Raw genomic sequence first — 16,863 nt, 5'->3', positions numbered from 1 at the left:
CGGTGAAACACTCATCAGCAATAAAAGGAACAAATTATAATACATACAACAGTTTAGATGAATTTCAAAGATGCTGTGTTAAGTGAAAGTCACCATTTCTTAAAAAGCTACATTCTGAATGATTCCATTCATATGACATTCTGGAAGAGGCAAAACTGAAGGAACAGAAACAGGTCAGTCATCACCAAGGGGTGGAGGGTGGATTTGGTTACAAAAGGATATGAGGGAATTTTGGAGTGTGATGAAATTGCTCTGTATCTCAGTTGAGATGTGAGTTAGATGACTGAATGAGTTTGTCAAAACTCATAGAGCTATACACTCAAAATAAGAAATTTTGTTATATATAATTTTTTTATCAATTTAAAAAATATATAAAAAAATAAAAGAGGGAATTCCACAAAGATGAAATAAAAACAAAACGTTCCTGGTACTTAACATACTCTTAAAAAAACAGATTTTCTTCTATATTCCCCTCTCTCTGAGCAAGAACTACTCATGATTGAAAGCTCTTAAAAATAATTTGCTTACTCAGATACTATTTTTAAAAAGAGTGAAATTCATGACTCACAAAGTGTCTATTTTCTTCTGGCCTTCGAGTCATTTTTTCCTTCATTTTGTCAGCAAATAATTATTGATCACCTATAAGCAAAGAATGTCTTCCTGAGCTCTCACTTACAATTGAATCTGAACATTTAGAGCTGAAAGAATCCTTAGAAATCATTTAGTCTACATTGCAGATGAAGTAACTGAGGCTCTGAAAAGTGAAAGTCCCTCACCCGGAAAGTTGGCAACAGAATCCCATCCAGCACTGAGAGTGTCTGACGAGGCTTCAGTCTTTTCACTGTGCTCAGCTTTGCAGCCCCTGACCCTTATCCTAGGAAGCTAACGGCTGCTTTGAGAAGTGATTTCTTCAGCTGTATGAATGTACCCTTCACTGGTGGGATTTATAAAGTGTGATGGTGGGGGTACAGGAAAATATTTGGGACAAAGCATTGTATTCTGAGCTTCTGGAAACTCACTTCACAAGCTGCTTCCCTTCCCTAGGAGGAGTCCTGTTTTTTACAGTACAACAGGAACAGATTGCATGGAAGAATCACTAGTAGGCACCTGGAAGTGGCAAGATCCTTCTCCTGTTACTATCAGGGCTTTGTTCTTACCCAAGAGAAGTGAGAACCTTCTTGAACTGGCGTAGGTGGAGCTCTCTAATAATGCCTCAAGATAATGAAAGACACTACTCCTGAAGTCATCCTTTAGGCTAATACATAAAAGGATGGATGACCAGAGGGTAAGAGCTGGTAAATCCCAAAGGCATGAGCAATGCAAATTGAGGGACATTCTAGCATCCATATCATTGAAGGAAACTAAAGAGACATGACAAGTAAATGGAACTCATGATTATTTTGAATGCTTTGTTATAAGGCAGTGTTATTGGACAACTGGGGGAAATCTGAATGTTTCCATATACAAGATAAGATAATCAGATCTATCAATATCAATTTGATTGACTGGTGATTTTGGTGGCAGTTCTGTGGTTATGTAGAAGTGTTTTTATTCGTAGAAAATATACACGAAGTATGAGTGGGGGACATTGGGGTAGCAACTTATTCTCAAAAGACTCAGGGACAAAAGAGTTCTTTATACTCTTCCTATAACGTTTCTGTTAGTATGGGATTGATGCAAAATTAAAATAATATTTAAAATGTGAGGACATTTTACATATTATCCTTATAAAACTAAGCAGCTATGGCTCTATTCTTTAGAACCCTTATGAGATGAAGATAAATAATTAGAGAGTACACAGCATGGTCTATGATTGATGGGCAAATAAGTAGATGTGATAAAATGTATTTTTTTATAAATGAAAGGTAAGCACAGGAACAGGTAAGTAAAGGAATTTGGAGGATGAGAGACTGAGTTTGGAGGAAATAGGCAGGGGAGAAAGGAAGAGCTTTCTTGGTGTTTAATAGTTTTTCATCAGCAGGGGAGTCAGCCAAACACATATTTGGGATGTGACCCCAAATAGTTCAAATTTTAGAACATTAGGGAACCTTCCTTCAGGATTCCTGACTCCTGTGTCCAGGGATCATTATCCAGCCAATGAGCACTGTCCTGAGAGTCCTGAAACCTGGACTCTAGTCCCCTATTTGTCCCCAACTGCCAATTCAATCTTGGGCAAAACAACCTGTAAATGAAGTATTTGGACTAAAATGATGTTTGACGATCCCTAAAAAAGTTAAAAGGCTTTTGATTCTTGAACAAAATGATAAAATTTAGAAAGGAAATACAGCATAGAAATAGAAAAAAATGAAAATATAAGTTCTTTTTATTTGAGATACCCAACTAAATAAAGGAATAGTTCCTGCCACCCCACATCCCTCTCTTTGAAAAAGGGAACATAGGAACTCTTTTAATTTGAACAGCACAGAGAACACTGCCCTCCCTTCTCACATCTTAGATAACAGCAAGAGTCCTCTTAAATAGAATTTTCTATTTATGAATCCTAAAAATTCAAATGCATCATTGCGGAACTATTATAGTGTGTTTTCCAAATATCAGAATAAGTTTACATGGCAATATTCCAAGACGGGAACACCTATAGCTTTTCTGTCAGCCTAAAATGAGTTTGTTTATGGCATGACTGGTTTTGTTTTTGACCAATAATTTATTTAGAATGTATTATTTTAAAATTTACTCATATGTATAAATGTTTAATCTTTATTTTTACTACAGATTTCTAACCATTTTATTGTGGTCAGACACTAGATTTTATGTGAAACCAATTATTCAGCATTCATTGATATTCAGCATTCATTGAAGCTTAAATTGTCTAGCACGTGGTCAGTTTTCGTAAATGTTACATGAGAGCCTGGGAAGAATGTCTTGCTCTATGTGTATCTATTAAGTTCAGCTTATTAAGTATGTTATTCAGATATTTTCTATCATTACTAATATTTTGAATGCTTCACTTATCAATAACTGAGCAAGGTATATTAAAATCCAACATTGTAACAATATATCTGACAGTTTCTTTTTATAGTGCTTTATGTATTTTGATTCTGTTTTATTAGATGCATGCTCATTTAGAATTCTTTTTTTCTTCTTTGTGAATTGAATTATTATGTAGTGACTTTCTTTATCTCTAATAATGCTTTCTTAATGTATTTTTATCATATTAATATGGCTACCCTAGATTTCTTTTGGTTATTATTTGCCTGGTAGCTTTGTGAAAAATTATTTTACTTTTAATCTTTCAATGCTCTCATGTTGTAGGTGTATTTCTTGTAACAACGCCTAGCTGGATTTTGTTTTTCAGTCAGTGAGTCTAGTCCATCTGTATTTACTATGATTATGAATGATGGTGGGTATTTAAGTCACAGTTAAAATAATATTTTTAGAAATGGTTTTTAACAGTATATTAAACCAACGTTTGCACTCAGGATCATGCCTAGGGTGAACTGAGCAAGAGGGAAGTGCTGTTGACAGAAAGAGGCCTTCAGGGCACATGCTCCATCTGAGCAGGCTGCAGGCTATGGAAGCATCTATCAGTTCACCTGCCTGTTTCTGGAGAGAGAGCTGTTCTGTCTTTGCCCACCTGATTCAGAGACAGCCATTTGAAACACTACACATGGAGAATTTTAAACCTCTTTCTGTAAAATGTATCCTTAATGAAGATTCCCGATGCTTGTTAGCACCAAATGATTGTTGAAATGACAATATTAAAGGTAAAGTACATTGTACCATTCCATTCCTGCAGTGACTCATACATATTTGATGTGCAGAGATTTCTTATATTCCATAAAATCATTTTCAGGGTTTCCTTAAACTATGCCTGTGTTCTCTTAAGGCTTTCTGGTAAACCAGGTTTTCATGATTATTTCTAAGAAATTACATGTTTTTCACTCCCACTGTGTCACTAGTCTCCTGGTGTCTTTTTTTTCAAATTCATCCAGAGAAGTTAAAAAAACTAAAATAGTTTCTTAACCAAGATAGAGCTACAAAATTGTTTGAGGCTTCCAGTTTAACAGAAATAGGATTGTTGTGCAATTCACCACTGAGGAAGCAACAATAACGTGCATGATAGTAAAATAATAGCTATCATGATAAGGGGTGTGTGTGTATATATGTATGCATGTATGTGTGTATATGAAATCCCCACTTAAATATAAGAAACCCAAGGCACAGAAAATTTAAGTATTTTACTCCATTCCAATGCTATAACAAAATGCTTCAGACTGGCCAATTTATAAACAACAGGAATTTTATGGTAAATGACTTTTACCTCAATTTTTAAAAAAGAATTTAAAAATTTATGTATACAAAGAAGTGACCAGGGGAATTGGCCATATGAAAGTCATTGATACCATAGCAAGAGTAGTTTCAGGGAAAAAGAGAGGACCAAGACTCAAGAGGAGTGGATTGACAAAGAGTGTGCAGTAAAAAAGCAACAAATAAAACTCAAGAAGTTTTGTTGGGAATAGAGATCAAAGTGATGGGTTGAGAAGGGGATGAGCCTTGGGGGATGTGGAGGTTAAAGGAGGTTTTATTGTTTAGGAAAAGATAGAGCAGGTCATGTGTGTACCCTGACAGGAAAGATCCAGTACAGGTAGAAAGTGATTGTGAGGTAAAGAGAGAAGATGACTGCAGGAGGGAATGTCACTGTGATGGTGACAGAGGCCAGAATCCAGAGCACTCAGGTAGAGTTTTTTCTTTGATAGGAGCAGGGAGGATCCCTTAATTAGGCACAGAAGAGGAGGTCAAGTATATAGTTACTGATCCAAATAAGTGGGCAGTTTGAGTACTGGGAAAATGGAATGTTTACATGATTGTTTTGGTTTTCCATTTGAGAAAATAGGTAAGGTCATTGGCTGAGAACCAGGGTGACAGTCCAACCTTACATTCTCCTTCCACACTGCCCCGGCAGAGTATCTCTGTGAGGGCTTCACCTATGCAGCAGACTTCTGTCTGAACACTAGGCTTTTGCATACATCCTCTGAAACCTAGGCAGATGCTTCCAAGCCACTTTCATTCTTGCATTCTGTGCACCTGCAGGCTTAACACTATGTAGAAGCTGCCATAGCTTATGGCTTGCACCATCTGGAGCTCTGGGCTGAGCTGGGCCTCTTTGAACCAAGGCTGAAACCAGAGCAACTGGGATGCGAGGAGCAGTGTCCTGAGGCTGTGCAGGGCAGTAGGTCCCTTAGCCTGGCTCCTGAACCCATTCTTCCCTCCTAGGCCTCTGGGCCTGTCATGAGAGGGGCTGCCATGAAAATCATTGAAATGCTTTTAAAGCCTCTTCCTCATTGTCTGGATATTTACACTTGACCCACTTTTAGGTATGCAAATATCTCTAGCAAGTGGTTGCTCCATAGCCTGCTTGAATTTCTCTCCCCCCAAAAAACCTTTTTCTTTCTTTGTCACATCTAGGCTGCAAATTTTCCAAACTTTTATGCTCTTCTTCCCTTTTAAATATAAATTCCAAATTTCATCGTTTCTTTGCTCCAATATCTGAACATATGTTGTTAGAAGCAGCCAGGCCACATCTTGAAGGCTTTGCTGCTTAGACATTTCTTCCAACAGATACCCTCAATCATCACTTTGAAGTTCAAACTTCCACAGATCCCTAGGGCATGGACAGAATGCAGCTAAGCTCTTTGCTAAGGCATAACACCTGACCTTTGCTCCAGTTACCAATAAGTTCCTCATTTCCATCTGACACCTTGTCAGCCTGGACTTCACTGTTCATATCACTATCAGCACTATAAAACCTTATAAAAGGTTCTGGTCACAACCATTTAACCAGTCTCTAGGAAGTTCTAAACTTTTCCTCATCTTCCTGTCTTCTTCTGAGCTATCTGAATTCTTCCAATTTCTGCCCATTACCCAGGTTCTAAAGCTGCTTCCACATTTTCAGGAATCTTTATAGCAATACCCGTATCCTTGGTATCAGTTTTCTGTATTAGGCTATTGTTGCATTGCTATAAAGAAATATCTGAGACTGGGTAATTTATAAAGAAAGAGGTTTAATTGGCTTATGGTTTTCCAGCCTGTACAAGCATAACACCAATATCTGCTTGGCTTCTGGGAAGACCTCAGGGAGCTTTTACTCATGGCAGAAGGGGAAGTGGGAGCAGGCATGTAACATAGCAGTAGCAAGACAGAGAGAGTGGGGAGGGGAGAGGTGCCACACTTTAGAATAACCAGATCTTGTGAGAATTCATTCCTTATGACAAGGACAGCACCAAGCCATGAGGGAACAGCTCTCCAGACCCAAACACCTCCCACCAGGCCCCACCCCCGACACTGGGGATTACAATTCAACATGAGATTTGTGCAGGGACAGGTATCCAAACTATATCAGTCCCTTATAATCCTTTTTTATTTCTGATGCATCTGTTGTAATGTCTCGACTTTTATTTCTGTTTTGATTTATTATTTGTGTATTTTCTTTTTTTTCATAGTTAGTCTGGCTAGGGCTTTCTCAATCGTGTTTTGTTTTTCAAATGACCAACTCTTGGTTTGATTAATTTTTTTCTATGTTTTTTATTCCCTATTTGATTTATTTTTATTCTGATCTTTTGCAAAAATAAATTAATGGTACTATATAAAACTAAAAAGATTCTACACAGCAAAAGAAATAATTAACAAAGGAAAAGACAACCTATAGACTGGGAAAAAATATTTGCAAACCACATATCTAATAAGTGGTTAATATCTAAAATTTATAAAAACTCTTACACCTTAACTGCAAAAAGCCAAATAACTCAGTTTTTAAAATGGGCAGAGGCGGTGGCTCAAGCCTGTAATTGCAGCACTTTGCTAGGCCAAGACGGGCGGATCACGAGGTCAAGAGATTGAGACCATCCTGGCTAACACGGTGAAACCTCGTCTCTACTAAAAAATCCAAAAAACTAGCTGGGCGAGGTGGCGGGCACCTGTAGTCCCAGCTGCTCGGGAGGCTGAGGCAGGAGAATGGTGTGAACCCGGGAGGCGGAGCTTGCAGTCACCTGAGATCCAGCCACTGCACTCCAGCCTGGGCGACAGAGCGAGACTCCGTCTCAAAAAAAAAAAAAGGGCAGAGGACCTGAACAGACATCTCTCCGAAGATGACATTAAAATGGCCAAAAGATATATGAAAAGGTGCTAAATGTCACTAATCATCAGAAAAATGCAAATTAAAACCCATGAAATACCACCTCACACCCCTGAGAATATCTGTTATCAAAAAGAAGAAATGACAAATATTGGTGTGGAGAAAAGAGAACCCTAATATATACAGCTGGGGGACAGTAGACTGGTACAGGCACTATGGAAAACAATATAAAGGTTCCTAAAGAAATTAAAAATATAACTACCAATGACCCAGCAAATCCCTCTTCCCAAAGGAGAAGAAAATACCACCTCATCAGGATATCTCCCATGTTCATTGCAACATTGTTCACAATAGCCAAGATATGGAAACAACCTAAATATCTATCAATGGAGAAGTGGATAAAGAAAGGGTGGCATAGATATACAATGGAATATTATTGAGCCTTATAAAAGGAGATCCTGTCATTTGCCACAACATGGAAAGACCTGGAGGACATTATGCTAAGCGAAAAACAGCCAGACACAGGAAGAAAAATATTGCATGACCTCACTTACATATGGAATATTAAAAAAAAAAAAAAAGAGTTCAAGTACACAGAGATAGAGAATGAAACAATGGTTACCTCAGGCAGGGTTGGTAGGGGAGAGGAAATGAGAGAATGTTGGTCAAAGGATACAAAACAGTAGATAGGTAGGATGGGCAAGTCTAGAGATCTCATGTGCAATATGAGGACTAAAATTAATAAAATTGTATTGTATTGGGAATTTTTGTTAAATAAGTAGATTTTAGCTGTTCTTGTCATTAAAAAGTAACTATGTGAGGTCATAGATATATTAATCTGCTTCACTATAGTAACCATTTTATTATCTATGTGTATCCCCAAACATCATGTTGTAAACCTCAAATATACACAATAAAATTTAAAAATCAAAAATAAAATATGTTTTAAAAGAATAAAGGCAAACATTTGAGATAGTCATTTGGGGAGGAAAATAAACATACTGGGGAGATACGGTAAGATCGTTGGGTAGTGCTGAGCACCATTCTGAATCAAGATTATCATCTTAAATGAGAGACTTGGTACATTTGGATGCTTTTCTCCGTAAATATTCTCTTGTTTGGGTACAGCCATGGAGTAGGTATATGACTGAGTTTAACCATTAGGTCTTTGCCAAACAAAGGGAAAAGGGGTGGAAAAAGTCAAAGGTATTTGCAAGATAATGGTTGTGATGATGGGCCATGAAATATAACTGTGAGGAGGTGGGGAGTGAGTATATGAGGTTACAAAGGGAGTGAGTAATTATTATCATGGGGGTGGAGTCGAAGGAATGAAGGGCACCATGAAGTGGAAGATTGGCTGATAAGTATGGTGGGAGGGCATAGAGGGGGTGGTTAGAGAGTAGGAGGCGTGAAATCAATTTCAGAGGTCATGTAGTCATTGGCACTGAGGAGGTCAATTGATATGATCATGGGAATGGGCAACTCAGGTAGGGTAAAAGAAATGACGGCTGAATGTGAGGCAGTTCAAAACCAGAGACAGCAAGGATACAGAAGTCAAGAATGATGACAAGAGTACAAGGTGGAAGAAAGAGAGTGGGCTAGTCACTGAAGTAATCAATGTATGAAGGGAATGACCAGGGTTTGGTACATGTCAGCAAAATAAACACCTGATTTTGGGGGTAACTGAGGTGACTAGGGATGTCAGGCATGCTGGGATCAGTCCTGATAATCTCATGACAGAAGGTGGGAAACCTATTGTGGAGCCTAGGGCTGCTGGTTTCTCCAGCATCTGGTGTTTTAAGATCAGCATTTGAGTCCAAACTCCACCACACTAACTGTGGAGCTTGTGAAAGACTACTAAAAACCTACTTATTCTCATCTGTAAAATGAAGACAAATGTTTAATGAATTGCCTAGTTCACAAGGAGCATTTGATATAATGAATGCAAAAGCACTTTGCAAGCTCTAAAGGGCCATAGAAATGTTAGTTAAAATTAAAAATTTATGTCTTGCATTGTCATTACTAGCCTTTAAACCAGAGCTAGAAGAATTACTTATTCATCTCTTTATATGCCACAATACATAACACATATCCTATGATTTAGAGATTACAAGGTTGAATAACACTGAACAATAAAAGCTTATAAAATGAATGAGTCTATGACTAATGTCTCCAATGTTATTATCAACATTACCATCATTACTGTTAAGCATTAATGCTTCAAAAATTGTGAAAAAAGGCTGGGCGCGGTGGCTCACGCTTGTAATCCCAGCACTTTGGGAGGCCAAGGTGGGCATATTACCTGAGGTCAGGAGTTCAAGACCAGCCTGGCCAACATGGTGAAATTCCGTCTCTACCAAAAATACAAAAATTAGCCGGGCATGGTAGCAGGCGCCTGTAATCCCAGCTACTCAGGAGGCTGAAGCAGAAGAATCACTTGAACCCGGGAGGTGGAGTTTGCAGTGAGCCGAGATCACGCCATTGCACTCCAGCCTGGGGGACCAGATTGAGACTTCATCTCAAAATAAATAAATAAAAATAAAAAATTTTTAAAAAATTGTGAAGAAATACACATCCTGGTTTTTCTTTTTACCAAATCCATTGAAATGAAGAAAAAGAAGTATTTCTTCAAGTTAAAGTCACACAAATATTTATACACTTTGCCCTAATAATCTCATTCCCATAACATTTTTATCATTTAATCAAGCACAACATATATTTACTCTTTTCTCTGTTCTTCAGAGAAAAGTGCAGAAACCCTAAGTACGCACATAAATTTTTAGAGTGAACACACACATGTAATAGCCCAACTCCTAAAAATTTGATGTCATAAAATATTCCTCTAAAATGAAAAAGCCTAATGTCTGAAGATGAGATATTCATATTATGTTATAGTGAAAAGAAGCGAAAAAAGCTCATTGTTTGGTGAAGGGATAATGGAGTAAATATTAGCACATAAATTCAGTGGAACAATATGGGGCCATTAAAAACGACAACTGTGAAGAACCACAAAACTAAATCCACCAACTTGAATGCCCCTGAGTTAAGCGGGTAGAAGAACTATGAGAAGCAGCCTGGTATAAGGTGATAAAGCATAGGGGAGGTAGGTCAAAGACGGTCAGAAAATGCAGAGTACAGAGCGCTTGCAGGCCCCACATAAAGACATTCACATTAAAGCATTTAAAAATAATGAAGATAAAACATGGTATTGACAAAACATGTTGTGGGCCAAATTTTGCCCATAGGTCTTTAGTTTGTGACCCTTTCTGGAGATAGAGGAAAACAGTCAATGGTAAAATAAACACACTAGATATGGCAATGTGATTATAACGTAAAGATTATGTTGACATAAGGACAAACACTGGAGGTGTGGAAAAAATGAATGTTGGCCTTGTTGGAAACTTGGCCAAATAACTTTGCCCCTTTTAAGCCTCAGTTTCTTCATCTGTAAAATAGGGATTTAAAAAATTGCCTCCTTCGTAAAGCTGTTGTAAGGGTTAAGTGTGATTGTAAGGGCAAAGTGAGTAGAAAAGAGCCTGGCAAGTGGCAAATAAAACTATTCTCCCCCTCATTTTCCTCCTCCTCCTCCTCATTGTTATTATTATTAGCTATTTCAGGATTTTATATCCCACAATCCTGTTTCCCTTTGTTCTACTAACTCCAGCCACAATAGCTTTCTTGTTATTTTTCCAGTATGTTTTAGCCTTAGGGCCCAAATTCTCTAGCCCCTAGTATTTGTCTTACTTCCTGAGAGCTTTTGCTTAAATGATACTTCCTCAGAAGGATTTTCCTGCCTGCCTCATCCTGCTTTTTCTTCATTGCACTTAGAACCATCTGTTATCTTATGTGTATATGTGTTATATATACATACGTTTATATAAACACATATGTGTGTATATCTGTGTATTATATATATACACACACACAAGGGCAGGACTTTGCCTAACTTGTTTACTGCTATATTCCCAGTTCCTTGAAGGGTACCTGGCACATAATAGACATTGAGGCATTATTTGTTGAATATTGTTAAATGTTTAGGGTGGAGACATTGTGCCCTTTTTCCCCCTCTTTTTCTAAATCCCAGAATTACAATGTTTGTAAAATCAATGATTTAAAAGCACATTTTCCTGCAGGTGATCTTAATACGTAACTCTTCATAATCTTTTGTAACTTTTTTGGCAGATCAGCCATGCAGAAGCTGGGGACAGAAGTATTTGAAGAGGTCTATAATTACCTCAAGAGAGCAAGGCATCATAATGCTAGCGAAGCAGAGATCCGGGAGCGTTTGGAAAAAGTGGTGCCTCGAGCCAGCGACTGTTTTGAAGTGGACCAGCTCCTGTACTTTGAAGAGCAGTTGCTGATCACGATGGGAAAATAACCTACTCTCCAGAACCATCTCTAGGCAACAGTCAAAAAGAAGCAGGAGTTCAAGTGGACAAATGTATGTGAAAATTCATTTAACATAGAAGCTGAACTCTATTATGGGGAATGGATACAAAAGCAGAGCTCCCATATTGACTTTCAATTCCTCGTCAGAAGTACTGGCTTCTTTAGAGAGTGGTAGGCATGGCTGCCTGTGCTTGGAGTCATAAGTGTTATTTGGACTATACCCTGAGATAAGCTTGTAGATCAAGTTTGGCTCTCTTGTAAAGCATTTCTCTCATGTGCGCCCTAAGGGCTTCCAGCAGAATTGAGTCACCCTGACAATGACCGGGGAGAAGCCATGTGCTCTTCATCATTTTCAGCTGGAGGACAGAGCTCAGTGCCTGACTGCCTAGGGTCTCATGGACTGTGGGCAGCCAGCCAGTGAAGGTCACTGGACCCTAGCCTACAACATGCTGAGCTGCAGCCCAGAAGCCAGACATACCTGTCTTAGCTGACCTGTTTTTGGTCCACTTTGCCCTTCCATGACTAACAAGGAAGAAATGTTTGTATTTCATACACACACAAGGACCTGGATTAAAAATCCAAAGAGTGATTCTCTTCTATGATTTATTTCAAACTCATCCATAGATAATTCAAGATTTGTATTCAAAATAAACAGTTTTCACAGTTACAAAATAAATCACCTATTTTATCTTTTCCTTATGTAAAACTTTCTTACTGAATGCAACGTATCCATCCTTTGATAATTATTACTTAGAGCCAGTAATATTTGGTTAATTTGGTGCCTGTTGGGTACCAGTACTATACTTAGTAGTTTAAGGGCCTGCATTGGATCTTTTCACTAACTCGAGAGAGATAGAGTGAAAGAGAGAGAAAGAGAGAGATAGAGAGACAGACAACAGAAAGAGAGATGCTCAGGTTAGGTAATTTGCTTAGTCACTCAGCTGCAAGAAGCAGAGTTGGCATTTCCAACCAGGTCTGTCTCATTCCAGAATCCATACTCTTAACCACTGTCTATCAGAATTTTAAACCATGGAGCTACATTAGATTTGCTTGTGAAGCTTTTTAAACATAGACACATTTAAATATACTGTTAATGAAAAAAATATTCTGACACTTATTGAAATGGCAAAAAGACTGTACTCAGGACTATTTTGATAGGTATCAACAATATTGCAATATGGGAGAGGCACTGGGCTCAACTCTGAAGTTTCTTTGCTGAAGCAAAGAAAACTAGAGATTATTAGCCAATTAGCAGGATAGGGGCCTTGGCGGATGGAAAATTTCTAAGAGGAGTATTCAAAGGTTAGGGGTTGTATTCGTCTGTTTAGTGTTGCTATAAAAGAATACCAGAGACTGAGTAATTTATAAAGTAAGGAAGTTTATTTCGCTCACAGTTTTGTAGGCTGAGAAGTTCAAGGGCATGGCCCTGGCTTCTGGCGAAAGCTGGCGTGCTCCCTCACAACACGGCAGTGAAGGGGAAGTGGATGAGTGCGAAGACAGAGAAACCTGAGGGGTGTCCTGGCATTATAACACCTGCCCTTCCAGGAAATAATCCATTCCCACAAGAAGTAATCCAGCCTAGAGAGCAAGAACTCACTCACTACTCCAGATCTGTACCACAGCTATTTATGAGGGTGCTCCCCCATAACCCAAACATTTTCCACTAGGCCCCACTTCCCAACATCACTGCTTTGGGGATCAAATTTCAACATAAGTTTTGGAGGGGCAAATATTCAAACCATGGCAGGGAGACTCCTGCTAAACTGACTTAACGCTCCCACTGAAGGCAGGCCAGGGTCATCAGAGATTGAGGGCAGGTGATGAGGAATCTGATCAGATACTGAGGGTGATCAGCTATCAAATGTGGGGTATTCTCAATAAACTGAGTTTACCAGAATTCTTGCTAAAACTGGATTTGGCAGGCTGAAGACAGAGCCAAGAATGAGTCCTCATAAAAAGAGGGCTCAAAAGAGCCTGTCTAAAGTTTGGTCAAGGAGATAATCTTCATCAATACCCAGACCCACCCCACTCCCTTCTCTGGGAAGATAAGGGGCTAAAACATATCTATTGTTTCAGAACTATATGGGTGAATTTGATGCCCACAGTACTGTTATTCACTTTTCTGCCTCCTGCTGATGACTGAGGAAACTAAGAGAGGTTCTTTATCTTACTAACCTGTTATCAGTGGTGCTGTGCTTCCTGCATGATGCACTCCTTTAAACCAGTGATTCTCACATTTGAGCATGCATTTGAATCACCTGGAGTGCTTGCTGAAGCATAGATTGGTGAATTCCATCACCAGCGTTTCTGATTCAAGAGGTCAGGGTTTCTAACACATTTCCAAGTCGTGCCAGTGCCACTGGTACCACACAGAACCACTGTTTAAGACCTTTCTTTCTGTTGTCTCTCTTCTCCCCCTCCCTCTTTTTGGAACAGTGGTTTGGCTGCTCTTAATTGGGGGCTTAATTAATCTCACATATTGGAAGGTGGTATGAGGACTTCAAAGAAGGCTCCAAAGATTTCAAATACTTCGCAGCAAGTATAAACAAGTAGTAATTGGGGTGGAGTGGTAGGGGAGTCAGTGTGAATAACTTGAGAGAACTTAATGGGCTTATTTTAAGGACAAAGGGGCATGGTCACTGTGCCCTAACGCTCTACCCTGTGGCTTCACTTCTATCCCTGCCCAGCGACCAAAGGAACCAACCAGGTGAACCCACAATTTCTCTAGTGCTCAAGGGTTATGAACATCACTCTTCTGAGTTCCCACAATTCCCTTACACTATGGAGAGGTATTGGGGCTGCACAAATCTTCACTCTGCCTCTTCCCAAAGCTAACAATGCTCGTTCTCACCCTCCCTCCCTGCATACTGGAGAATGATTCCTGGCTGGGAGGCTGGCGGACAGGACCATGTATGTGCTCTCACAGCCCCTGTGTCTGCAGCAGGAAAAGCAGACCTCAAATACTGGCTTCTGGAGGTGGGATTGGAGACTTTTCAGAATTTGGAACTTGAGTGTGTTTCCCAAGTCAAAATCTAGGGCCCATGGTTGTTGCCATGGTAGAACACTGAAAATCAGGTTTGCCCTGGGAAACCTGCGATGATGGGGGCATGTGACCACACTGCTGCTGACAGCGGGCATGCAAATTGCCATCATGTTAACAGGGACGAGACCTGACCCCAGAAAATGCTCCCCAGAGCCCACATGCCCTTTTGTGACCAACCAGATTGCAAATATGACTGGAAGAGCAGGGACCATAATATTACCCCAGTTAATAAAAATTGCTGAATCTTCTTGTTAATGTTCTTCATAACATTAGAACAGAACAAAACTTGTGTGCTGGGTCCTAAGGGGAAATAGCTAGATTTTCAAATAGTCTCTTTCACAAACAGATTCACATTCCTATACCTTGCATTTCAGAACATGGTTCTTAGAAGACAGGTCAGACTAAAAACAGCTTACTCTCCAGGGATTTGTGTTATGCACTTCATCAGGCTTAAAAGAAAAAAGAGCTAGGAAGAAATATCATTTTGCATCATAGCTCCATGCCTCTAAAGAGAAGCTCACTCAAATTTACTTTCATTTGGTTCACTGGGGTGGGAGTGGGGAACAAGATTTAACAGTACTTGAAGGTTAAATCTTTGACTTATCGTCATTGGGAAAATGCTTTCTCCTTCAGCTACACTCAATCTTAATTTTGAACCACTTCAAATTGTATTAATAACTATCCAACTGCAAGATGGCGGGGGAAATTGACTAAGGAGTTAAACTAGGAAGTTTCTTGCTATGAAACAGTTACTATGAGCAAATAAAGGGAACTTGCTAGCTTGCTGCTTTGTAAAAAAAAATATACATATATATTTCAAAAATGCCAATTGACCTTTCTGCTTTCTATTTATACAGAGGAAATGCCACCAGCTATTTTGGGTGATGCAGAGATAAAGCGCACACAAAGGAGAGTGCTGGAAGTTAATTATTTAATGTCTTTGGGGCTGAAGTTGGAGCAAAGCTCTAAGTATATTTTAAGAGTCCAGCCATCACAGTGGGCTCAGGGTAAAGGAGGTTGACAAATTAAGCAGTAGCTCAACAGGGGGAAACACCACATTCCTCTTTCAAGATGATGGGTTCACTAGTTAGTGTATCAGAAGGGAATGGGGCCAGGCCACTAAGGGGATAAACAGAAACAGGCAAACAGAAGGAGAAGGTGCGGGGCTGGGGGAAGGAGAGAGGCACAGCAGAGCAAAAAATGTTTTAAAGTACTTCTGCCACACCTGTGTAAGGAAAAAAATTGAACTTGATAGCAGATGACTTGGGCTCCAGGCCTACTCTTACCATTTACTGTGTGATCTAAGGCAAAAAAAGTGATTTCCTCTGAATCTGTTTCCTGTGTCTGAAGATTGCCGTAAAGAATAAATAATACAATAGGTTGAATCACATGAAATTGCCAATGCGATTCAGCCTAATGTGTTGAAGTGCTTTAAATGCCATAAAATGTTCTCAACTTTGAGGAAAAAAATCATTAAATGTATTGTCATCTTCCACCATTGGAGATTCATCCCTGAAGACTTCCTTAGGTTTCTATTATTACCATCCAAATGCACCCTGAAAGATAAACACTTTTAGCCATTTTCAGCTAGCACTTAACAAGAAATTAGCCGAGAGCCAGCTAAGAGCTGAGGAAGACAGCTCTGGAAGGGCAAGTCAGTGGACTCTCCAGACCAGCCTTGCTTTCTTTCAGTGCCTCAACCCACTTTACAGCTCATGACTCTGCAACACCACAGTGTTCATCATCGCCAGAAATCTTAGGATGCTCAAGTTTTCCTTAACTTCAGAAGGAAGTTCAGAAATTTGGTTCAACAAATATACATTATAAAATTATATATTCACAAATATTCACTAGGAGTACCATAGTTATTAACATTTATACAGAATTGAAAACGTGACTCCAATAGGAATATTTTCTTTTTTATTTCATTTATTCATTTATTTTTGAGACAGAGTCTCACTCTGTCGCCCAGGCTAAAGTGAAGTGGTGCGATCTTGGCTCACCACAACCTCCGCCTCCCGGGTTCAACGATTCTCCTGCCTCAGCCTCCCGAGTAGCTGGGATTACAGGCACCTGCCACCACACCTAACTAATATTTTTTGTACTTTTAGTAGAGACAGGGTTTCACCATGTTGGCCAGGCTGGTCTTGAACTCCTGACCTCAGGTGATCCGCCTGCCTCGGCCTCCCAAAGTGCTGGGATTACAGGCGTGAGCCACCTGCACCCGGCCCCAATAGGAATATTTTCAAAGTAGATTTTTAGGTTTAGTTCAGGAGACAATCTTTCAACAGCTAGAAACATTCTTTTCTCTTCCCCAAATATTGGCTTTTCCCACTTTGAT

At 39.4% G+C, this 16,863-nt stretch overlaps 1 protein-coding gene across 19 annotated transcripts in view; it reads left to right on the top strand.

Annotated features, from left to right (window-relative positions):
- The window catches only part of NEK11 (NIMA related kinase 11), a 317,965-nt gene extending 303,196 nt beyond the window's left edge, over window positions 1-14,769 (top strand). For 9 of the 19 annotated variants that reach the window (XM_031662873.1, XM_031662872.1, XM_031662864.1 and 6 more), the window contains one exon: window positions 11,273-12,068. In XM_031662873.1, the coding sequence (XP_031518733.1) occupies window positions 11,273-11,468 (196 nt within the window). In that variant the 3' untranslated portion in view covers window positions 11,469-12,068. Of the gene's footprint in view, window positions 1-11,272 lie in introns of all 19 variants that reach the window. The other 10 variants (XR_004181977.1, XM_031662874.1, XM_031662870.1 and 7 more) reach the window with 4 other exon arrangements.
- The last annotated feature ends 2,094 nt before the right edge of the window (window positions 14,770-16,863 follow it).

This window comes from Papio anubis, chromosome 2, assembly GCF_008728515.1.
Source record: "Papio anubis isolate 15944 chromosome 2, Panubis1.0, whole genome shotgun sequence".
NCBI classification, from domain to species: Eukaryota; Metazoa; Chordata; class Mammalia; order Primates; family Cercopithecidae; genus Papio; species Papio anubis.
Note: the sequence above shows the minus strand (reverse complement) of the source record. Positions and strands in the feature narration are given on the sequence as shown.